The following is a 26,417-nucleotide window of genomic DNA, read 5'->3' on the forward strand; positions in this document are numbered from 1 at the left end:
TCAACGCTCTTTAGTAATCAGATTTGCAACGCGGCACATGCAAGTTGTAGGCATATTTACGAGCAGCAGTTATTAAAACTTATCAATTCAATCAATAAATCAATCAATCAATCAATCAATCAATCAATCAATCAATCAATCAATCAATCAATCAATCAATCAATCAATCAATCAATCAATCAATCAATCAATCAATCAATCAATCAATCAATCAATCGGTCATGTAGACCAAAGGTATCGGTGAAATGTCACTGTAATATTTGTCCCAAATGGAACATGATAGTTGCTTTTACACCAATAAAGTAAAAAATCCGCGGTAAATTAAGAAATACCATCGTTACTAGATAAATATCTAGAGAAATATGTATACGTACTTACGGGCCGTAAACAGGACTCCTTTATGTTGTATTCCGCTGCTCGCGCCGTCTTTTTTTTCTTTCTTAAGGTCCAGGGCTTGCACTGACGAATGGGAGTGCTATGTCTGTGAACTGTCATTATCTTTGTCCATATGACTAGCGCGGGCAGTTCAGACAGCAAAATAGCATGATGCCTGGGCCAATAAATATATTACTTGTTTGTTGAAAGGAAAGGAAAATAGCATGATCTCTGGACCGGTAAATACAGTATATCATTTAATGAATGAGTTAGGGCACAAAACGAATGAGCAACTAATATGGATATATACTTTACTACCTTACAACTATTTTTTTCTGCTACGTCGCAGCGCTTCCGTATGTGATTTGTTTGTCTAACACTTTCGAGTGTGATGTCTTTGCTCAATGAAGTTGTTTGAATTAATTAGGTGTCATTTTCTTCATATTCCTTACTCGGAACATTGATATAGAAATTAGAAAGTTGCTTTTGAAGACTTTCGTCTGGAACCTGGCATTGTTTGGAAGTGAATCATGGACGATGACTGCCACTTTAAGCCGTCAAAACGCGCTCCTCCTTGCCTTCGTGGCGACGGCGTCGCTGTAGGCGGCGGAAAACGTCCACCCCAGCGTGTTTTATTTATTTGAGGCCTGTCTGCAGCCCTGAAGATGGTTTTCCGTGGTTTCCCACTTTCACACCAGACAAATTCTGGGGCTGTACCTTAAGGCCACGGTCGCTTCCTTCGAAATCCTAGGCCTTTCCTATCCCATGGTCGCCATAAGACCTACCTGTGTCGGTGCGACGTAAAGCCACTAGCAAAAAAGATGAAAAGGATTTGGCCTTCCTTATTGCCACTGTTGCTTTTTGTTATGATTTTGAAATGCAGTTTTATTAGGCACATTTCCTCCCCTCATCCTGCTCATTGCTTCAAAAACAAACCCCTTTGAAGTATAAAGTTCGTCCGCACCCGCCCCCGACTTTTCTGAACGTTTTGCAATTCTCGACTGTACGAGAGCGGAGGGACGCCAGTTGTTTTTCTTCGATGCACTCGCGGGAACAATTATAGATAATTTTGAGTTCCTGGAAACTGCCGGCTTTCTTCGCTTTATATCTGTATTCCTTTGATGAGACATCCCACAAACAAGGCCTTTCTATTATATCATTAATTAAGTCCAGAGTAATCTCCTTGCTCCACTCAATTTCTCAATATAAATTTTAGTATAGTGCAGAGAGAACGACACATGTGCGCGTACTGTATTTAGCTTATAATAAAGAGAATGAATATTGCTAAGTGTTGTAACTATAGTCCTACTTCACAAGAAGCACGTCGTTTGCGTCGTCTGGCTATCTGCTGACATGGAATCAGCATGAAAGTTGCCGAAGCTGTGCCGGCATCTCACGAACAACGAATTGACTTGACATGTTTTCCACTTGGAGCGGAAAACACGCCAACATGTTAAAAGTGTTAATGTCAACATTCTGAATTAACATGCAAAGTCAATTGGAAGACACAATCACAACATACATGTCAATTGTAACATGTTAAATGTTAATCAGTGGAGACCGGTCTTAATATGTACGTGATATTTTCGTGTTAGCCAATACCAGCAATCCGGTTACTTCGGCCGCCATGTGCTTTTTATATTACGGTCTGAGGATTGGAGTCGATCTTGTTTTAATAGAGTCGACTGCGTTTTTGTTCATGATTAGCTAAACTCTCGGAAAGAGACCTATAGTATATAGCATATAGTATATAGTAATAAACTCAAGAAACATTTCACCTTCCAGATGTTCTGTTGGTTCAAGGTTGGCTACGCGTGCGGTCTATTATTCTCTTTGGAATTAGGATCAGCCAGTATCACAGTATTCTTTGAGCTGAGCGGTAACCTGAAGCAAGCAAGAGTGCCCACTAGTCTTCGGTAGTTTTTTCAGCTTCAAATTTAACATCTTAACGCAACTGTCATGCCACTTGCAGCAAGCGACAATACAGAACAGAATATAAAAAAGGGGATGGAAGATATACTATGGTGTGTTGATGCCGTAGGCGAACATTTTAAAGGTAGAAGTGTCTCTTATTTCCTCCTATTTATTCCATTGTTAGACAGTTCTCTCAATCTGAAAATTTTTTTTTTTTCTTTTCACATTTGAATGTCCTACTGCAATGTCAATTTGTGAAGGTACAACACATATTCAATCAACAGCTTTAAATAATAGAACATAGAAAATTAAATACACTTGAGACCCCACTCAATTCAACACTAGCATCATTTCTTATTCCTGACCTTTACATCAATGTTCCTGTTACAGACACATTCGAAATAAAAACGCAATAAAGAACAGAAATAATAGACATTTCGAAAAATTACAAGACAAACTGCATATCCAAATTCAGTTCTCCTGTTGGGTTCATCTATTTGAATTATACTTCTTGAATATGTTTATACAGATGAAATGAAATGGCGTATGGCTTTTAGTGCCGGGAGTGTCCGAGGACATGTTCGGCTCGCCAGGTGCAGGTCTTTCGATTTGACGGCCTTAGGCGACCTCCGCGTCATGATGAAGATGACACATACACCCAGCCCCCATGCCAGAGAAATTAACCAATGATGGTTAAATTCCCGACCCTGCCGGGAATCTAACCCGGGACCCCTGTGACCAAAGGCCAGCATTCTAACCATTTTGCCATGGAGCCGGACGTTTCCGTTTTAAAACATTCTCAGCATGCTTGGTAAATTTCGTGAAGCAGGATGCTACAGTAGTCTTACACATAGTCCCAGTGAGAATTTCAGCTCGTTAACGGTTTAGAGATCATCTTTGGATTGTATAGCTCTACCTGTCTGAGCACAAGGAGGGCCACAACTTCGAGTATGTCCAAGATGCCCACTCTTGTTGCATAATACTCAATAATCTGACTTTCAAGACAATTTACTAGGCCACTTAACTGTTGTTTATGTTCACAAAATGGGATGTAAATAAATGTCATGAAAAGTAACTAATGTAAAAAGAAGTTTTATATCCTCTTATATGATCTTACTCATTTTCCTATAAATGACTTTCTTACTTAAAAATTTTTAGGCTTAATTCCCTTCACGAATAATATTTTTGTTTGTGGTATTGAAAAAAAACTTGCACTTGTTTATATCCTGTGTCATCTTATTCATTTAGGGGAAGAAATGTCAAACCTTCTCGAGAATCTATCGCCAACAATGCTCCAATTCTGTTTATTGGATGGTCGATTCGGCATATTCAAGAACGTTTCTGAAACCGCACGAAGATGTGAAAATGGTGATGAATCATTAGCTGCGGTAAGTTGATAGAACGTCCTCAGAAGTTCACACATCTTCATTATACTGTGTTATGCCTTTAAGCATTCAGTCTCCAAGCCCTTGGGAATTAACTATGTGCCTCAACAATCCTTTGTTTACAACCACCTCCATGACCTCGTTTAGTTGAACACCCTCCTTTAAATAATAAAAATAGTTTAACCTTCGGTATCTTGGTCTTCTCTTACCGTCTGAGGCAATCTTCCTTCACCTCACATGACCCCCATCACAGAAATCTCTATACGTACAGCTTTATCAAGTTTGTTCGTGACTTAGCCTCATTGTGAGTAACCTCCTTTCATTGTTCCTCTTCCTGCTGTTTATACTAAGATTCACTCTTGCTACTTCCAGCTTATGAAGAGATCATTGAAGTCCACCCAGTTTCCTGTCCTGTACTGCAAAAAAAAAAACATTCTGTAAAAATAGGTTTGTCCAAGAACTCACTTAACTCCTACAGAATACTGTTAGCCGCAACTGCGAACATACTGCATTAACTTAACTGCACGTAATTCAGTTTCCCGTCATGGAGATTCCCAAGTTCTTTGAAATCATTTAAGAAAACATTAGGTAAATAGCTGATAGGGAACCTGCCACTTGGGCGACTCCTAAATTGCGATCAGTGATGATTGATTTGAGTGGAGCATCAGAATGGGCCGAGTTTGCTTCATGTTAAAGAACAATACGAGGAACAGTATAATAAGGGTGCACCAAATAACAACAATGTTAGCTTCGTTGACAACTTCTGTCAAACGGGATCAGTCTTCATTCAAGAGAAGGGCAGAGCAGGGCACTCAAGAACCTCTCCACAAACGAGAATCGTGGATGACTTTTCCGACAGGTGTTATAGCCCCCAAAGCACAGGCTACCATGAACGTTGCTGAAACCTGATTTGAGGGATATTCTGTTCAATGGTTGTTTAAAGAACTGAGTGGATTTGCGCACCACATTCAAGTTGCTCAGCATCTAACAAATAGGGATGAACATGGATTACATTATTGCAGATTTCTTCTGTTATGTAAGGTTTTTCGGATGATGCAATATTCACCTTGAAGGTTACATCAACCGACGACATTAAACTCTTTTTCTAAAGGGTTTGAATGGCCTGATGTCGTTATAGGTACAGGAACACCTACATAGTGCGTGGGTTGTGATTTGGTGGACCGTGTCTGGTCGTGGAATATTTGGCCCATATTTTGTTGAGGATTCTTTACAGAATTCATAAAACAGTTGACCCGGTAGTCTATAGACACCTCATCATTACCCTATTTGTGCAGGATTTGCATCGTTCTTGTCATTCAGCGACAATGTAAGCAGCAAGATGGAACTACAGTCCATGCTGCAGGGGTGCCGCGGTACTTTGGAGATTGTCTAACTCCATTCCCGTACCCTTCCATCTCCCTGCATCTTGTGGCTGCAGATGTTGACATGTGGGCACGTTGAAAGATTCAGTTTTCAAGACAGATGATCCCCCTGAAAATATTCTCGAATTTTGCACAAAGGTAACATAATTTTCTGTGTCCTTAGAGCAACATTTGTTCATCAACATGTTCATTAATTTTCATAAATCTTATGGACAAAATCTGGCATTTAATGGTGTACATTTTGAACACAAACTATATTGTCATCGAAGGTCAATTTTCCGCTCCAGCAAGTCAAGTGCGGGTGTTTACAAGCCTCTTCCAGTTAGTCCTGTCCACCTACAGCTGTTGTTCTACATTTTGCTGCCAATTTACATCACTTATGTAGGGTCTTTGAAAATTTGCTTTTCCTAACCATGATGGGGTCTCCCTCTGGGCCTTTTACCAACAACATTCCTTTTGTAGTGTGCTCGTGGGGTCCTAACTGGAGCCATACTTGTATGTCCATAATGTGCTTAATTCTAAGGTTTTTGACAGACTTGTCCAATCCGAGTTGTTACCAGACAGTCTCATTCCTTATTTTGCCTCTTCTGGTCTTTTGGAGAAAGAACGAAAGAACTTCATCTAGATTTATTAGTTTAATCAATAAACAGTGTTCAACTCGCGCCACAGCGCAGACGACCGACACGCCCAACTCCACCCCTACTCCTACGACAACAACTCCCCTCACTCACCCCTCCATTCCCCTCATAGCAGCGGACACTAGCACCAGGAAAACACGATACAGTACACGCCAGGCAGCCAAATCTGACATAGCTCAACCATGACAGCAATAGTAAGTATTCATCACGGAAACACACACACAAGTAGGCATTCTTCAGATTATAAATTCCATCTTTTGTTTCTTACAGACATACACCAGCAATTATAGATGAGAAAAGAGCCACCATTCTGCAATTGACACTGATGCACAAGAGCAGACTGTATTTTAATACTTTAAGGCAACATTCAATCACACCTGCACATATCTACCTCTGGTTACACATTAGACTTGTCATCAATAACTGAAGATTCTATTAATCAAACTAGTGGATAAGCCTAACATATAGCAGAACCCCAGAAAGCACCGCCTGTGAATATGGACATTCTCCATTCATATTGGATAAAAATAAGACAATGGACAATGCAAGATGTTAAACTCATTTTAATGAAGTGTTCCTAGTCATCATAATGGATTTTAACATGAACTGCATATTTTAATATGTGATTTAATATGTACTATATATTTTTTAAAGTGTTCATGTACCTGTACTTTTAAAATAGGTTAGTTGACACAAATTTTAGGCCTAAAAGACACACACCCACACTCATTTTTAGATTGTACATATAGTCAGCTTTTATTCTGAAACATGCCCAATTTGAACGTTTGGACACACTCCATTATTATGACTTTTCTATTAGGCAACGCATATTAACTAACTTTGACTTATGTGAAGGTACTAATGTACAGTTGAGGATGGCTGTATAAAAAGTCGAAACCAGTACTGTAAGTAGAATCTTATATAAATAAAACTTGTATTGATAAGGTGGATCCTTTCTTATCTATAATATATGAAAGAACTTCATTTCAGTGGCTAGAGGTGACCTTTTACAAGTCCAGTCAAAGTTGCTGCTTCCAGTTCATATGTTAGAATTGGGAGCACCCCGTGGGTAGGGGTTGCACACGACACCCACGGTACTTTCTGCATGTCATAAGAGGCAACCAACTGAAGATGGACTTAGAACCATGAGACTACTTGTAATTTGTACCATTACATGAGGAACACCACAGGTCTGGGCATTGCCTGTGATTAAAACCGTCGTGTGCATCCCACCGAGGAGGGGGAGCAGACACTCGGCTACACAGACTAGTGTCCATGCAGGAGAACATGCTGTGCATGCGCTGGAATGTGTTGGTTTCCCTGTGTTCAGAATGTGTCTGTGTTACCTATGAGCAGTACCACTGCATGAGGAACGCTATAGGATTGGGCGTTTCCCATGATTAGTACCACTATGTGAGAACACCCTGGGTTTGCGTTGCCTGTGAGTAATACCATGATGTGTGAAATACCATGGGTCTGCATGACCTGTGATTAGTATCACCATGAGCCTACGTTACCAGAGACTAGTACCGTTATGAGGGGCCGGTGACCTGGATTTTGGACCCCTTTGGACAAGCAACAAAATACGATTTTGATTTGGAAGCAGACCCTTATTCAGTTTATACCATTGTTTTAAGTTATTGTATAGGAAGGTGGGGCATTGTGGATTGGATCCACTGATTGTTTTAACTTCATAATCATTTTTCATTGTAGTCTTTTTGAATTGTAGTCAGTGGATTTTAGAATTTTTATAACAAAATCATTATGTGCCATTAGGGGCTGATGACCTAGATGTTAGGCCCCTCTAAAAACAAACATCATCATCATAATAATAATTCAGAGCAGTTATGTTTTGTACAATGTGATCTTGAAAGCTTATGAAAAGACTTTCAACCATGTGAAACATGAAACATTGCTGCATATCCTACATGATATCTGTTGTAAACAGGATAAGGTTTACCAGAACACAACTTGTTTATTTGCTTCACATAGAAATTTACAAGAATAAACATAAAATTGTCTTGAAGCAAAGTAGATAATTAAGCTTGAAAGAGTTTCTGTCATTGTACACTATATACACTTGGAATGTATTTACACTAGCTTCTATCTTGAAAAGATAGTTCGTAGGAATGTTCAATTCGTGATAGTCGAAAACTATCAGTTTCACTTGCATGGATTAGTGAAGAGAGTTCCTTCTAACTTGCAGTGTTTTGAGTTTATGAGCTTGCACTGAAGGAAAGCTAAGTACACAATTAGAGAATCTAATGTGTGAGTGTCGGAGCCTGAGGGAGATAGGGGATGTGTAGAGTACAGCATCGGGGCTCGACTTGGATGAAGGAACGGGAACTTGGAACAGTGACCTGAGGTGAAACCTCATACTACCAGAATTCCGTCCACCTGGTCGAGACACATTTTTAAGAGGAGTAGCCTCAGTGTTCGACGTACAGTGTATTCTGGAGCAGGGCACTGGGGAGAATCCTCGAGAGTGGTAGGCAGGGAGCTCCTTTTATACAGCACTCGACGGTACAGGCACGCGCACTGAAGGCTGCGCATCGAGTCTCGAAATATCCACGCTTGCGTGCGTGCGGCTGGCTGGCGCTGAGCGGAGAGAGCGGAGGACATACAACAATATCGGCATGGATGGTAGAGATATCCAAATTATTGCCAACTTGTATTGGAATCAGACCGCATCAGTTAAGGCTGACAGCACAAACACTTGTGCTATTGAAATAAATCAAGGAGTGAGGCAAGACTGTGTTCTATCTCCACTCCTCTTCAATATTTACCCTGAAAGGGTATTTTCTGAAGCACTAGAAGGAAAACAGGAGGGCATAGTTGTTAATGGGATCACAATAAATAATCTATGATATGCAGATGACACTGTTCTGCTTGAAACAAGTGCTGACATTACTAAACTGTGTGGTTGAACGCAGCGCTGCAGCAGGTCTGCGTTTAAACATGAAAAAGACCAAAGTAATGGTCATAAGCAAACATGTCATTCAACCTGTTAATTTGACAGTAGCTGGTACATCACTGGAGCAAGTCCAAGGCTTAAGTTCTCGGCAGCGTACTTGATCACAGCTGGAACAATGCTGTTGAAATTAAGTCCCATATTGCACAGGCAAGGAATGCATTCAAGATAATGAGCAAACTTTTCTGTAACGGGGACTTTTAAGATCAATCTTAGCCTCCGTTTACTTCGGTGTTAGGTATTTCCTGTCTTGTTTTATGGTGCTGATACTTGGACCCTAACAGAGAACACCACCAAAATGCTTTGATCTTTTGAGATGAGGTGCTAGCGACGCCTGCTCAGAATATGTAACACTGAAGTACTCCAATGCCTGAACAAAGAGCTATAGGTCATGCTCAACATCAAAAGGAAGAAAATGGAAATTTAGTACTTTGGCCATATCATTCGAAATGATAGAGAGTATCAACTTATCTTACAAGGTAAAAATTGGAGGGAGAAGTGGGGGAAGGAGAATATCTTGGCTGTGGAATCTACGAGAATAGTATGGGCTCAATACCCCCGCTCTTTTCCAAGTTGCTGAGAACATGAACCAGATTGCTCTGATGACAGCCGACATCCAATGAGGATATGGCACAAGAAGCTTGGGGAAATGTGTCATCCCAAAGTACTGGACAAACTATACCAGAACATTTAAATAGCATTCCAGTTGATATAGATATTGATTCCCATAGGGAACCTAAAATATTTGTCCTGAATGAGTAAATTAATAATTCCAATATAGGCTACTGTAAATGGTCTGTTACTGAAAATTATACATTTTCCAGCTAAGTCATTCTTGGTTGCCAGTGTTTTGCTCATCAGTTGGTAAATAGCACACCTTCCAAGACTCATGGCTAGTGCATAATAGTGGAGGCCACTGCATAGGCTGCTTGGAGTCAATGACATTTCAGTGTCATATGTTTTGGTGCATATAGCAGAACGTGCTGTTGTGATCTTAATTTCGAAAACAAGTGCATTTTGCTCGTTTTGATACCAATAGGCTCATTTGTCCACCCAGTGACGGTGCAGCCTTAACAGACTTTGGCTTACCAAGCGACCGCTGTCGATCCTGAAGGCGTGCAGATTATGAGGTGAAACATGGTCAGTGCAACAAATGCTCCTTGCTGTTAATCTTGGCTTTTTAGATTGGGGCCATCTCACAGTCAGGTAGTTTCGATTATTGTCACGAATGCTGAGTGCACGTTGAACCAGTCCTCAGATCCCGCTAAAAATCCCTGACTTGGTCAGGGATCAAACTTGTGGTCTTTGGGTGCGAGGCAGACTCACCTCAGTAGCCTCATTTGATGTTTCAATTGCATGATTTTGTTGTTTAGGAAGGTTCTAAATTTTCTTACTATTTAATTTTTTCCCCCCCTTCTGCAGGTTTATGAAAGAGTCCTTGAGGAAGCAGAATCACAGCCAGTTGACCCACACGTCCATCCTGCATTTGTGAAGTACAAGGAGAAAGTCGGTAAGTAACCAGCTGTTGTGTACTCGTCCCTGTATAGGTACGGATAGTGCCAAAAGGTATACACCTCAAAGAGTACCAACCAGAAGAAGGCAGAGTATCAGTCAGGTAACTTTCTAAAACTGATGAAGATTTCTTAAAAGTGACGTGCAGGTGAACCCTAATATAGGCAACTCACAGTAGTGCAGTGCCTATCTAGTGGTAATGAAAAATGAAATGGCGTATGAATATTAGTGTCAGGAGTGTCCAAGGACAAGTTTGGCTCGCCAGATGCAGGTCTTTGAATTTGAAGCCCGTAGGCGACCTGCGCGTCATGATGAGGATGAAATGATGATGAAGATGACACATACACCCAGCCCCCGTGTCAGCGAAATTAACCAATTATAGTTAAAATTCCAGACCCTGCTGGGAATTGAACCTCGGACCCCTGTGACCAAAGGCCAGCATGCTAACCATTTAGCCATGGAGCCGGACTCCAGTGGTAATAATGACACATGATTCTTAATTGTTGTTCAATAATTTTCTCCATTAACCCGTCGTTGGTTGCTGTGTCTAATTTCGCACACTTGGTTGCTGAAGAATTTTGCTGTACTTTAGTTTTACAAGATTTGTCAATTTAGCCATTATTTGGCTAAACTATTTTGCAATTGCCCAATATACATATATATAAATGTGTAACACAAGATAAACTACTACTACTATGAATGCTTGTCAATGTTACTTGCAAAATTCAGCAAACTCTTGATTATGCGGGCTAATCACTGGACAGATTTGCACGGTTAACTCAAAACACGGATAATACGAATTTGTGCATATTAATGCATAATGAAACTCTTAATAATATAGAGCATACAATTCTGTTTGAAAATCAATAAATTAGGCCAATTTAAAAATTACTTACAACGTCTGTTGTTGGTAAAACACTTCTAGAGGTACAAAAAGTGAATTATAGGAGATTCTGTTTGCTATTTTTAATGTCTGTCTGAACAACAATCCTATATTCATTTGCTACTTTATTTACTCATTCTCCTTTTTTGAACTTTTCAATTAATTTTATCTTTTGTTTTAAAGTTAAAAGCCCTTCCTTTTGCTTCGTAGCAATGACTGCTATACAGTACATTGTTTAGTTCTCGAACAAAGCTCGCTTGCAGTCGAGAGCGCACTTGAATTTCAAACACTCACTTTACACATATTCAAAATGCCGTGATGAAATGAAGTAAATAAAATAAAAATTATATTACAATAAACCTTTGGAGTGCATGGATAACCCACAAACCAGATAATCGGGAGTTTGCTGTATTTATACTAATCATGAACTTCCAGTGGTTTTTTTTTTCACTTGGACAAATTTAATAATTTTCCTTGCTCAACTCATTTCGTAAACTGGGTACTTAAATACGTAGGCAAGTCAATAAGTATCTGCTATTTTGCTCGAATCGTCTTTAGGTTGGCTCTATGGCGTTGTATGCTCACAAGCCGCTAGATGGCACCATTGTCTACGTCTGTGGTAGGTTTCAGCGTTATCAGATCAGTACAGCTTGCGCTATTGCGATGTAAAAATGGCCGCGCCACTCTCTGTTTGCACCAAGGAAGAACAGCGCTCCGTAATCCGGTTTTTGTGGTCTGAGGGTGTACCAGGAGCAGAAATTCATGTAAGACTTTCAGCACAATACGGGTACAGTGTTTTGCCACAGTGAAGTGTTTACCAGTGGACTGAACAGTTCAAAAGGGGTCGCACGAGCGTGAAGGATGAGGAAAGACCCAAGCGTCCTTCTGCAGCCGTAACTGATGTCAATATTGAACAAGTGCGTGATATGATCCTGAATAACAGACGAGCGACTGTTGATGAAGTGGCAAACCATATGCTCATTAGCCATGGTTCTACATATGAAATCATGCATAACAAGCTTAACTTTCACAAAGTCCGTTCGGAATGGGTTCCAAAACAACTCACTGATGAGCAGAAGCACAATCGTGCGAGAATCTGTCAGCACCTACTGGACCGTCATGCTAACAAAGGTGAAACGTTTCTGAAACAGATCATCACTGGAGATGAAACATGGGTTCACACTACGAACCAGAGCAAACATCAGAGCATGGAATGGAAGCATCCGCTGGGGCAAAACATTGTCCCCGTATTGTGCTGAAAGTCTTCTATGAATTTCCGCTCCTGGTACACCCTCAGACCACAAAAACCAGATTACACAATGCCGTTTTTCCTGAGAGTGGCAATAGCGCAAGCTGTGCTGATCTGATAACTCTGAAACCTACCACAGACGTAGATATCTAGCGGCTGGTGAGCACACAACGCCAGGGAACCAACTTAAAGACAATTAGAGCAAAATTGCAGATACTTATTGACTTGCCCTCGTATTAATATAAATTATACAGAAAATGTTGCAGCATGATGAGGGAAATGCTCCCACATTGCAAGTAGCGCTGATAGATGGGTAGGCACATCAAAACTTTTGACCTTCACCATTTCTGTGAAAATGCTTACACAGTACGTGAAATTGGAGAGCGTTTCTTCTTCATTTCCATCTACTGCCCTTGGAAATTGTCTAATCAACAGGGACTGTTCTAAATAGAAGTCCATGAATGCAAACAGCTTCAACTGCGGAAATATACGGTAGTGTACATACCAGCCAGCATGCCTCAGAGCAACAAAGGCTGTTGGAGGGACAGCACAGACGCCATAGTGCTGGAGAAGGGAGGAACTTCCTCCTGGTCATACAGTAGGATGATTGACCTGAAAAGTGTTCCAGAGACTGCACTCAGGTGTTACGAGATTCAAATCTAATTTGCTGAAGTGGAGTTTTCAAGCATACTCAACGTTATGTGAATGTGCGTCACCACAGACTCATCTTCTTCAGTGCAGACCAACTATGGAAGATATTATGAATACAACACTAGACTCTATATAAGACTGTTCATCCACCACGTTTGTTGTCATTTTCCTTCTGTCATAATGGGACACTTCTTAAGCCAGGCTCTTGTTCAGGAGACAAGACATCAACATAACTTCTTCTTTTCCAAGTACTGTGCTTGACCCAGAGTCTCCTGTCCCTCCCAAATCCACTACCTTGGACTTTCTTTCTTTTCAGTTATGTTTTGTTGTTTATATGTGTAAGTCTTTGTTATAAAATTTGTCTTTTATATGTAGCTGATTTTAGTGCTTTGACATGACAAATAAAATAAATAGGAGCTAACTGCAGTGTGTGCACAACAGTGGGCAAACAGTCACAGAGGTATCACCCTGAAAGGAAAGTAGACTGATCAAGCGTGTCGGTAGAAATGTGTACTTGCTCCATGCAATCAACAGGAGCTCACTGAGGCTGTAAGGGGCACGACTTATCAGTCCTTACCCATCCTATCATTCCTCTGAGAGATTTCTGGTAAGTTCAACAGTGAGTGATCTAGAGGTGACGGAAAAGCCCAACATCAACTAAATACAGATCGTCGATGTCTCTGGCATGTTGTAAGGTGAAGCCGGCAAGCTTCATTAGAAATAGGCATCTGGAAGCTATGTCTGATGGGAGGTGTTTGCTCTTGGATTGCTGGGGCACACTGAACAGAATGCTCACTGCTGATTGCAGTGTTGCAAAACACATCACATGTGGATCGAGTGTATTGTTCTCTCTGCAGAGGTGGTACTGTGGTGCAAGCCACAGTCTAGGTCCACTGGTTTTTGTTCTTCATATCATGAATGCCGAATCCTCTTGGGTAATATAGAATAATTCTATGCTAACCACTCTGTGGCAGCAATTTGGAATTGACCCGTTTAATTTCAACAAGACCATTCATGAAGCGACAGCCATAACCAAACGGTTTGTCAAAATGGGAGCGAATGAGATCAAATGGGCAGCTCGAAGTCCTGATCGAAAGGTAACTGAGCTTCTCTGAGATAAGCTACAATGCTGGTTGACTGCCAGACAAGACAGCTACAGAACTGTTGACCATTTTGCAGGAGGAATGAAAGAAACTCGGCTGAAACTTGAAGGAAAATGTTCCTAGAAAAGTATAGGCTGTGGAGGGCGGACCTGTAGTAACTCCAGTTTAGCTAGTACCTACGAGTGACTGGCCATTAATGGCATTGTAGTGTAGGTGACAATTGTGCTTCTTGACTTCTAGGCACAGCACTTTTAAAACCTTGCGTTGTCCAGATTAAGGGAGGTAGCAGTAAAGGATAGTAAACAATTGACTGTTTGGGAGCAAAAGGCAGGAGACTGAGGTGGTAAAACAATCACTAGATAAGATTCTTTTTGTTTTCAGCGAAACTCACAAGACCGCACACTGCTGATGAGGAGGAGGATGTGGCCATCACGGCATCGGAGGTGAACACTATAGACCCCTTCACGATGAAGCAGATGGTCGACCCTGTGAGGAACAAGCTGTGTGGCCACGTTTATGACATGACGAGCATTACAGAGATAATGCACAAGAAACGTTCAATCAAGTGAGTTCACTTTACACAGTTTCCTGCATCACATTTTTACGTACTGTTATGCCTTTCAGCTTTAGCCTGCAAGCCTCTGTGAATTTACTAACCGCCATCACAATTCTCTATTTGTAACAAGTTCTATGGCCTTGTTTAATTCTATACTTCTTAATTGTTAGAAACTGAGTCTTGGTCTCCCTCTACTTGTCTTATCTGCCATGACCAAGTCAGATTTTCTCCTAGGTAATCTATCATCCTACATTCGTATCACATGACCCCACCACTGAACCTGGTGTTCCATCGATTGAGTTCATTGCTAACTTAGCCTTTATCTCCTCGCTCTGAGTACCCTCCTGCCATTGATCACTCCTGTAAAGCCAAGTTGGTCTGAAAACATACTGGTGTTAAGATAGTTCTGAATTCCTTCTTACAAAATAATGTTGATCGCAACTCGTTGCATTAGCTTTGCTGCACCTCGCTTACCATTCTCAGAGAATACATATCCTGAAGGCTACTTTTCATACCATACTCATTGCACCTACTTTCAAGTTCCAAGATATTAGACCGCAGGCTTTCGGCACAGTCTGCCATTAAGACCAAGTCGTTAGCATAGGCCAGACTGCTCACTATGTTTCCACCTACCTGAATCCCTCCATGCCACGTAATACCTTTCAGTAGATGATCCATGTAAACTATGAACAACAACGGTGAAAGATTACTACAGCCTTTTCTAATCTTGGTAAGTACCTTGAACCAAGAACTCATTCTACTATCGGTTTTCTCGGCAGCCCAATTGTCAACATAAATGCCTTTGATTGTTTTTAATAATATACCCTTAAACACATAGTTGCCCAAAATGGCTAACATCTTTTCCCTCCGTATTCTGTCATGTGCCTTCTGCAGATCTACGGAACATAAACGTCTGTTCCTCTCGTAGCATTTTTCAGTTACCTGGCGCATACTGAAAACCTCATCCTGACAGCCCCTCTGTGGTCTGAAACCACACTGATTTTCACCCAACTTTCTCTGAACTACGGATCGCACCCTCCCTTCCAAGATGCCAGTGAACACCTTGCCTGGTACACTCATTAATGAGATACCTCGATAGTTGTTGCAATTCTTCCTGTTCCCTTGCATATAGATAGGTGCAATTATGGTTTTGTTCAATCTGAAGGTACCTTACCAACACTCCGTGCTAATCTTACTACTCTATGAAGCCATTTATCCATGCCTTCCCACTATACTTCACCATTTCAGGTCTAATTTCATCTATTCCTGCTGCTAATAGAGTTTATTTACCATCCTTTTCACTTCATCAAGCGTAAATTCGTCAACATCACTGTCCTCCCCACGGGCTTGATTGTTCGCGATGTCACCATGAAGATTTCCTTTTACGTTGAGATGATTTTCAAAATATTCCCTCCACCTATTATGATCTATTACGAGTTCACCTGAATTACCCAAAACACTTTTCACCTCATATCCTTCAGTTCTATTTCCAACTTTCACATTGAAATCGCCCATACTGGGCGAGTTGGCCGTGCGGTTAGGTGCGCGCAGCTGTGAGCTTGTATCCGGGATATAGTGGGTTCGAACCCCACTGTCGGCAGCCCTGAAGATGGTTTTCCGTCGTTTCCCCAATTTCACACCAGGCAAATGGTGGGGTTGTACCTCAATTAAAGCCATGGCTGCTTCCTTCACATTCCCAGGTTTTTCCCATCCCATCGTTGCCATAAGACCTATGTGTTGGTGTGACGTAAAAATAAATTAAAAAAAGAAAAGAAAGAAATCGCCCATTAGCAGTATCCTATCCTTGCTGTTGACCCTGGCTATGAAATCACTCACAGCTTCATAAAACTTGTCACATTCAGCCTCATCTGCACACTCACATGGTGAATAGATAGAGAAAATTCGCATCCTAATTTCTCCAACAGCTAAATTTCTCCACATCATTCGCTCATTTTCATGCTTAACAAACCAATCACATTTTTATTGATAGAAAATGGAACTGTAATCATCTGCTAATGCTATGAAAGACAAAGGGAATATTGACACTAATTAGAAAGAATTAAATAAAAGAGAGAAAAAATAATCTCAAAAAAAGCAAGAGTTGTTAGAACATAAAGATGGCAAACTTTTTAGAGATTTTTTTCTATTAAATTTCAATTCTGTAAGTGAAAGTAGGCCTTTGTAAGACATGCCTGAAGTTTAAAAATAAAGTTAGAACCATACATAAAGCAAAGCACAACATTAGTAGAACTGCAGTGTCTGTGGTTACTTTTAGTCTGTGTAAATACGATTTCCTTTCAGCTTTTTATGTAGTTCCAAGAACTTGTTTTATAGTAGCTCGTAAGATAGAAATAGATATTTCAGACTTGGAACTAAAGAATGATTTTGTTTTTAGAAAGTTCGAAATTGATGGTCAAATTGGTCCCTCTGTTATTCGTACTATATAAGGTTTACTGAGTTTGTGAAGTGTTTAATGCAATCCAATGCAGTATTTTTATAGGATAGGTCAGGTTTGAGCAGACTCTGATATTGTGGGTCACAGTTTTCCTAAGTTCTTCCTGTGATTCACGTGCACAACTGTTTCCGTACGGATCCCACTTAGGGAACTGGTACTGTGAATAGGCTAGAGTTGATGCTTTCTTTGGCACACTGGAATGTAGTGGTGGTCGGGCACGTCAGGCAGCAGGCTCCCCTTTCTTTACATCCGATCCAAAGAGAGCGGATATTCTTCATAGCAATAGTGTTGTAGTTTTATAAAATACTGTAAACATTTTTTGTCTAAATTAATATTTGTAGGGGGGACAAAATAAGAAACTATCCTGTAGTGAGATCAGTGTCGAAGCCAGACAGAAATCGTTTGGTCATCTCAAAAGAATGGACCCACAAAGAACAGCCAGAGTGTGGTTTGAGAAGGAACTGAAGAGGTCGGCCAAGGAAGAGGTGGATCGATTGGATCTAGCTGAGCGAGGTCTGGTTTTGCAGCAGGTTATGGAAGAAAACCTCTACATGGGCAGAAGTAAAAGGAGAGCGCTCATTCACCACACCCGGGAAACTGGACCTGGTTCAAGATCAGGATGATGTCGTGACGAAGTTAGACTATGAAAATCATTAGTCCAAAACTTTGAAGCACTCTTAACTTGTAAAGTTGAAAATGTACAGAAACAAATTAAAGATCTCAGTAGGAAAAACATTAACCAAATAAAAGTTGTTATTTTGTACAGTGCACAACTTCACCTGTCAGCAGAAAAAGTCCCAAAACAAGTAATAAACTAGAAGCTCGTGGGACATCTCAAGGTAGTGTGGACTGCCTGGCTCTTGGGCGCAGGGAGGTGGATTTATTAATCAGATCACATTCTGCCAATCATGTGGAATGAGTAGAAAGCAAAAGATAGAGGTGGTGGAAGGCAAAGACAAAAAGGATCTCAACAGAGAATGAGCATCGTCTCGATGAAGCTGGGAAGCAGGAACTAGCTTGTGGGGTGGATGTGGAAATTGTCCCTCACTCACCTGTCATTGGGTGTGTTCCTACTCTCTATATGTGACTTGACGATGACAAGGAGACAAGGACAATTAATAATAATAGTGTTATGGGCTTGACATCCCACCAACTACCTTTACGGTTTTCAGAGATGCCGAGGTGCCAGAATTTAGTCCTGCAGAAGTTCTTATACATGCCAGTAAATCTACTGACACGAGGCTGACGTATTTGACAACCGGACAAGAACAATTGACATGCTCTCTCTTCTCAGCTTGATGATGAGGGCAGGCATCAACACCTTCAGGGATCATCTTGACCTGTCATTGTATTAATCAGTCAATACTGATCTGCATTTAGGGCAGTCGCCCAGGTGGCAGATTCCCTATTTGCAAAGAAATTGGATATATATTGAACATCTCCCTTGGTAAGTTGTTCCAATCCCTAACTCCCCTTCCTATAAACGAATATTTGCTCCAATTTGTCCTCTTGAATTCCATCTTTATCATATTGTGTATTTTTCATCCCTTTATGTTTCTTGTAGAGAGCAGTAATACTCAAAGAAGACTCTTGGTAAACAGAGAGAGTTGGCTACACAGTTTGCATCACGTAGTTGTGAGCTTGCACGCTGGAGAAGGTGGTCCAGTGGGTGGTTTTCTGTGCATGCAAATGCTGTTATGGTATCTTAATGAAAGCCCTTGTTGTTTCCTATCACCGTTGAGACCTGTCTGTGTCAGTTGTGATGTAAAGACTAGTCTAAACGTGTAAATACTCTCTTGTTCACAGATGTCCGGTAGTTGGGTGCACGGTCTCATCGTTCACAAAGAAAGACCTGGAACCAGATTCAGAGATGAGAAGGATATTGCAGCGGCAGTCCCAGGGCCATTCATCGAGAGCATGATTCCGCTTGTTCCTACTTGGAGTGACCAATACATTGAGGCCAGTACGCAGGATAAGAACACATAGGAACGAGAAGTCTAGCATTCGTTATCCTTTTGTTTGTTATTAAACTTCATTTTGTGTATTCGTTATGAGGTTCATGATCTTTCATCCTTTCTCCCTCTCTCCTGATCGCTGAGGCCGATCTCCCAATTTTGAGAGTAGATTTAGTAAGCATAAAATAAGCCATTGATACCTAATTTCATCAGAATAGACTGAAAAATGAAAATCGACGGCTGTTTCCAGTCATTGGACCGGGTCGGGAATGGAATGAATCCCCCATCTAGCAGCGAGGATAGGAATTGTGCCGGCTGCCGAAGCCTGTTGCACTCCTCTGGGGCAATGATTAATGAATGACAGATGAAATGAAATTATATTGGAGAGTGTTGGTGGAATGAAATAAGACAGGGAAAACTGGAGTACCCGGAGAAAAACCTGTCCTGCCTCCGCTTTGTCCAGCACAAATTTCACATGGAGTGACCAGAATTTGAGAGGCCGGCGCGCTGCCACCTGAGCTACGGAGGTTTCCATTTATTCTACTGAACTGCTTGTTGTCATGGAACACCACACTATATTTATTTTACATCCACAAATAAACTGATCTTTATAGAGGACATAATGTTACTTTCCTTTTTGGAGGAGTTCATGCAGATTTTTCTTGCTTTTTAAGTATCCTAATCAAATTCTGTAAGTATTGGACGAAATAACACCATAAGTAATAACGTGCTATGGTTGTCAGTTCACACCAACTACGTTATTAAATGCATTATTCGAACGTGCTACAATTCTACTTACCTGGTATTATCCAGACAGACTTACAATACCACAGAAAAAAAAATGCTTTAATTATACCTGTGATTTTAACAATTTTGCAGTGGCAATATGGAATTCTCACAAATCACAAAATAAACAATGACTGTATAGTGCTAATATGCCAGATTGTCACATCGGCAAGTAGAGTCCCTGAACTGTATGGTTGGCGACACTGAATTCAACCCAACAGTTAGAAAATCACTACCTTCAGTAGGGGAGAATGAGTAAGGTTGTAGCCATAGTATATAGGCACACTGTCCTTTCAGGATGTCGTGTACTTTGTCTCACTATTACTATATTTAGTCAGGATCATAAAAAAAATTAGTTTGTAGTTGGTATAGGGGGAGACCACCATTCTAGTACATTTCAAGACCCTTAAAATAATCACTCGCTGTTGCTCAGGTGATTGCTACCCTGACAGTTAGTTCCACTCAAGACCAGATCGGTTGTCAAGAGCACTGTTCTGTATATCCCTCAGAGGAAACCCCCACACTTTGCACAACACAGGACTCCTAACCAGATTTTTTTTTCTCAGTATTGCAAGGAACTGCATATTGTTCTATCACTTGGGAAATGCTGAACTTTATCAAGATGTTCTGAGTTGTAGTTGTATTTTTGGGTTGTTTTTAGAACCTACTTGTATGATTGGATTCTCCCTAAAAATAAAAAAAATGCATTATTAGGTATGCATAGATCAAAACAGTATCAACTATGGACAAGCAAGTAAAGAGTAGTAGTTAACCCTTTAAGGCCCAAATTGTTTTCTTTTTTTTTTCTAAAGAGATTTTTCCTGAAAACTGCTTAAATGTGTTAAGATTCATCATCTATTAGGAAACATTTAGTGTCATAGATAAGCAGATGATATTCGTTCTCATATGAAGACACTGGGCGTTAAAGATATAAAGTCTTCAAGCTCTTACACAACAGCAGTCACTGAACATCAACTCAAAACTTTTTAAGGTACACATCAAAACTTTGTGCGCAGAGGGTCGCATTGCAATTTTGTCACTAGGTTCTAGTTTTTTCCTACTCACACATTTTCAAAGGACAGTCACCTGTTCGATCCTCCCTTACAGTACCTTTTGCTTTTTATCCTAGGGATCAGAGCTGAATCAGGACGTCTCTGTTAGAGAAAAAGTTGTCAAAGAACACTGTTATTCCTAGGATTGTCCATACATCTCGTGTTCAGAATAACATGGGATCCTTGTAACATATCCCGTCTTTCACCCTCGGTCTGATTCTTTCCATAATACACACTGAAATCAAAACAGTAAACACTAGATCCACACAGGGCTCATAACTTGTACCCGAATCTAATAGGCTTGCCTTTGATGGATTATTTCAGGTTATTATCTTCATAGTATTTCAGTATCAGTATCATTTCATCCAGAGCTAGACACTCTTCTAACTGCATTCATAATCTTGATCAGAGGCGTATCTTGAAGCCTTTGTTACTCTTGTTTTTATTGATGATCATTATTGCAAAAATGAATTAGCCTCGTCAACTTTGGATATATATTTCTTGGCATGGCTTCATTAACAATTTCTACACCTAAGAACATTACTCTCTTTCTGAAGGTAATCTGTGGAATCCAGTAAAAATAAGAAACCCTACAAAACCCCTTAGTTCGTGAGTGGTGAGAGTAAAATCTGGGACATATCTAGAATTTTCTTTCTTCCAGTCTGCTTTCTCCTCAGTAAAGAGGCACTATTTTCTTGATTTACCAATGTAACTAGCTGGAAGACTTGAAGCAAACTCTTCTTTTTCATCATATGTTTCTGCAGGAGCAAAATACAGAATATGAAATTGAAAAATTCACTGTACTTCAAGCCATGACAGTCAAGGGTACCTCACACAGTGTACAGAGCGATAAACTAAGTGGTAACTATAGTTCCGTTTTTAAGAGTTTCGACTTGACAGTTAACCAGAAGTCAGACTGTGGTACCAAACTGCTACGAATACAAACAGCTGATTTACGATACACAACACGAACGGAAATGTATATACTGAAATATGTCCATAATCAATTATTCTCTGTAGTAACATACATAATTCATGTAATATGAACACACAACACATTTAGGATAAGCCTACAAGATAAACATATATCAATGCTCGAAAAGATAAAACGTGAGAAAATAAAATTAAGTTTCTACTCACCATGAAGAAGAGCTCGCGTTGCTGTTAGGTTCAATTTCCCCTATGTAAGGAAGTAAATCCTACAAAGGGAATACACCACTCATTTCTGAGTCGCTATCGGCATTGTCATTGTCTGTTGAGGTTTCACTCTCACCTGACCCTAAAGAGATAATAAAGTCTTCAATATAATCGTCTGTGAGACTTTCTTTCTCCCAAGCTTTAATCATCTCGGATTTCATGTGTCTCACAACATTGCTCCAGTCCTCCGCACTTATACGGCCTACGGCTTTGAAAATGTCTTTCAACTTCCAAAACTGTGAAGAGTTGGTTATTCTCAGCTACATAATCTTTCACTTGGGCCCAGATCAGTTCTATGACGTTAAAATGGCAATTGCAAACAATTTCCCGGACCTGGCTCCTTAGAGGAGTACCGCGTCCGAACAGCTTTCTTCTCTTGGGAGCTTCATCCTTAGATGTAGGCGTCGATATGACAGAATATGAAATTCACATATGGGCCTAAAATTAGCCTATTACGGTATATAACTACCGAACAAAATATTAAACTAAGCTACTATATAAACTAGATCACTATTGTACATTGTTACACACTACCATATAACGGGCTATACTATTAAAAAATACTAAACAATAAATCTATAAACTCTACACTATGAAATATAAACGAACAGCCTAGCACAATACAACACACAGCTGATAGCACGTGGTTATATTAAACAGATTGACAACACCGCTAACCGGAAATTAAGCGCTCTATTGGAGCGTTCGACTGCTTATGATTGGCAGTTGATCAATTCACTTACCTTCTGCTAAAAGGCAGCGCTCAAACGTCAAGTCGAAACTCATAATAACTGAACTATAGTTCACAAACGCAGCATGAGCAAGTGGTCAACAATACCCTCCACTCAGATTACAATTATTACTCATCAACAATGCAGCAAACAGTGGGTGTACAACAAACTAGAGGCCTTGTGTGCAATATTCTAGTAGTACAGAAGTCTCAAATGGAAATCACAGAAAACAATGCTCTAATTTATGGGAATGTGCAAAACACTTCTTTACAGCCCATGAGAAAACTTTGCTTATAATTTTAAGTGTTGAGAATCCAGTAACTGAACATTAACACAAAGCCATTCCATTGTGCCATACACTGCAACCATGGGCGCCCGCAGGATCTTCTTGAATTTAAAAACCAATATAACGTCAGCAACATTAAATTGTTTACAGAAACTTCCAGTTATAACATATGCTAGCTGACTGTCAGTAATTTCAGTTTATGAAATAATCTAGTATGATATTAAACAATTTAACATCAACATCTTTAGAATTCCAGGGGGGGGGGGGGCAAGTGCCCCCCCTTGCGGGCGCCCATGACTGCAACTGACTTGAACTAATTCCTTGACCTTGTAAGCTGCTTCCACATTTAAAGAAATTTGCAAGAAAAATCGCAATTACATGCATTTTAATACACGTGTGCATTTTTATTGAAAACCATCAATAAATAAAAAAATCTAATAAAATAAAATGTAATAAAATCTATGTATATAATTAGGGCCAATGTGCCTGTCCAGAGTGAAAATACATCATCATTTCTTTCACCTTAAATACACAATCCTGTATGAATTTGAGTGTCCTTTTTTTTTAATATTTGTAGTACTGTACTTTTAAATAAAATGTTAAGAAGTAAAAAGAAATTCTCCACCTTTTTAGAAAATTACTATTAACTTCACCATGTAACCCTACCAACTGTCCTTGTGCTTCAGAGTCTCTAGGCCAGCGGCAAAAATTTTGAGAATCTCTTAACTCTCCCTTGAACAGTTTTATGAAATCATTAAAATGCTCCACCTTTACAGTACTCTCAAACCCTTCAAGGCTGCATCAGCCATCGCTCCTCCGAGGACACAGTAGATTTTGTCAACAACAAGATTTCAGGGAAGATCTTTTAATAATAGTATGATAGCAATCAGCTTCAGGGATCCTGAATTAATTGAATTCAAGAAACACTTTCATAAAATTAAAACAGCATTCACCTTGGAAGGAACAAATGAAGAGAACATCCTTGTAAAATCTAAAATACTGACAAAGGAAAATTATTTTTCAAAAACTTTATTAGCAGACAAGCAGAATATCATATATCATAGTGAAAAAAGTGCTTGAAACCAAAACATATTTTTATAACATCTGTTCAAATGAATAGATATATTTTTAAAATAGGCTAAGTAAATCCATTTTCCCTCCCATTCAACCATCTACATTGATTTTAATTTTTAAATTCACGTAGATTTTAAGTAAAACAAGGTACTTATTAACATGTTCTTAAGAAGATAAATAGGCCTACTTTGTAATTTCACCTAAGCGTTGTAATACAGCCGAAGATGTTCCAAATGGAATGAAACACGTACTGTATATGATTAATTGATTTGCTTAATGCAAATATAAGTATCAAAAAGGTGGAAATTTACGGGAAATGAAGCTAATTTCTTGCAATGTTGAATATTCCCTAGAAAGTGATCAATTTAACAAGAATTTGTATTCAAGGGTCAAAACGGGCACTGTCGTGTGGCAAATAAATGTCAAGAAATGTCCGAGAGCAGCTGATGATGATGAACTATTGTGTTGAACTTGTACTGGAACAGGTCATTTGGCTGGGGATCCCACAGAGACACTGTTATAATCAGTCAAGATGAGACGGAGATGGTTCACTAGACTTTGATGTAAAATGCACCGAGATATAAAGCAAAACGTGGGTAGCTGGGAAGACTGGCCAAGTCAAGGAAACTAATGAGATGAACCACTGAGGTTATAAAAACTGGAGGATCAGAAACATCCTGAGAAGCAGATGGATGGCAACACCTAGAGCTGTAATGGAGGTGCAGCCGCTAGAGTTAAGTACGTGAAACATCTCTTGTGTATTTTAATTTACAAAAGATAAACAAGTCTACATTTTTACATTATCAGTTAACATTCATTTCAATTTTAATTTGCACAATTTTTAGCAATAGTCAAAATATTACTGAACAATGGCGAATGATGTGAGAAGTCAAAGAGACGTACGATTTGTTGCATGTATTTACAAGAGGCCAGCACTGAAGACTTTCTCATTCGTTCTCAAGATGTACTTTTGCTCTTATTTGATCCCCTATTGAATCCAGTTTCCTCATACATGTGTTTTAAACAGCCTTTAATCTGTTTATTATGGGGCATCTTTTGTGAAATATGGCAAAACATTTCATCGGGATCCAGTCACAAAACCGTCAGTATTTTCTTTATTTACGGTCACATTTAAATTTTTGCCATAGATCTCACCAAGATAAATCAAATGACACGGTACTTGCCTGTACACGATATCTACATGCCACGGACGGCCACGTCTTGTGCATTCATTGTTCCACTTAATAAGCCATTCCCATACATGAGCTGTAATACTTTAAAAGTGTTTCATTGATTATTTTACACGACAGCCTCACCCTTGGTAGACCGAGGCTGTAGTGGCAGCATGAGCTGAGGCATAGGACTGGCAGAGCTGGAAGCAACTTACAAGAAATAAACTTAATTTCTGGTCTGTACTGACAAAAGCTGTTGGATTTTTGTATCAGAAATAACCTGATAATAAAGAACACATGCTTTATGAAGAGGAATAGCCATAAGATCAGCCGATATAGTTGGGATGGACAGTATGGAACACTCATAGATTTTTTTAATAACAGACCTAAAATGGGGAAGATACGTCATGAATACGAAGATAATCCCCAGTGAAAGTATGAACAAGAAACCAAAGATCAGGATTTGGTAATTGGCGGAGCAGGAGGATAAAAGGAATGGCATTCCACGAATGTATAAAAAGGAAGTTGCCTAACACAGAAATACAAAGTGGAGAAGAGTGGGACGATTTAAGACAGACGTTTGTGGAACCAGCAACTGAGGTATGCAGGAAAACAAAAGCAAAGGTTAAGGGCAAGGAGACACGGTGGTGGACAGACAAAATAAAAGAAAGGAACAAGGTGAAGAAAGAAATGGATAAGGAAAAGCAAAAAACGTATCAGAGGGAAGAGAATAAGATAGAAAGGTTACATGTGGAATACAAAAGATTGTAACTACAAGTGAGGAGTATCAAGGAAGGAAAGGAGAAATGCTGGGGAAAGTTTATGAACAAAATTAAGCAAGATAGTCGAGAAAATCAGAAACTATTATACAGAGTAATAAACTCAAGAAGAAATCAAGGCGTTAGAGAGAGAAGATGGATCCGTAGTACATGACGAAAAGGGTCTTCAGAAGGTGATAAGAAAATGGAAATAATAGCTGGAGAAAAAGAAGAGAACCCGATAACATGGTCGGAACTTGAAAGGGCAGTGAAAGCAATGACCAAAGGTAAAGCAAGTGGAAAAGATGAATTTCATGCTCATATGATTAAGG

General features: G+C 39.8%; 1 protein-coding gene across 1 annotated transcript; it reads left to right on the plus strand.

Annotated features, from left to right (window-relative positions):
* Positions 1 to 2,246: 2,246 nt before the first annotated feature.
* LOC136884186 (E3 SUMO-protein ligase NSE2) lies at positions 2,247 to 19,121 on the plus strand. The gene is made up of 5 exons (XM_067156223.2): positions 2,247 to 2,431; positions 3,538 to 3,677; positions 10,088 to 10,175; positions 14,445 to 14,628; positions 18,881 to 19,121. Exons 1-5 carry the CDS (start codon positions 2,335 to 2,337, stop codon positions 18,993 to 18,995), a joined length of 624 nt encoding a protein of 207 aa, XP_067012324.1. The 5' UTR covers positions 2,247 to 2,334; the 3' UTR covers positions 18,996 to 19,121.
* The last annotated feature ends 7,296 nt before the right edge of the window (positions 19,122 to 26,417 follow it).

This window comes from Anabrus simplex, chromosome 12, assembly GCF_040414725.1.
Source record: "Anabrus simplex isolate iqAnaSimp1 chromosome 12, ASM4041472v1, whole genome shotgun sequence".
Taxonomy (NCBI): domain Eukaryota; kingdom Metazoa; phylum Arthropoda; class Insecta; order Orthoptera; family Tettigoniidae; genus Anabrus; species Anabrus simplex.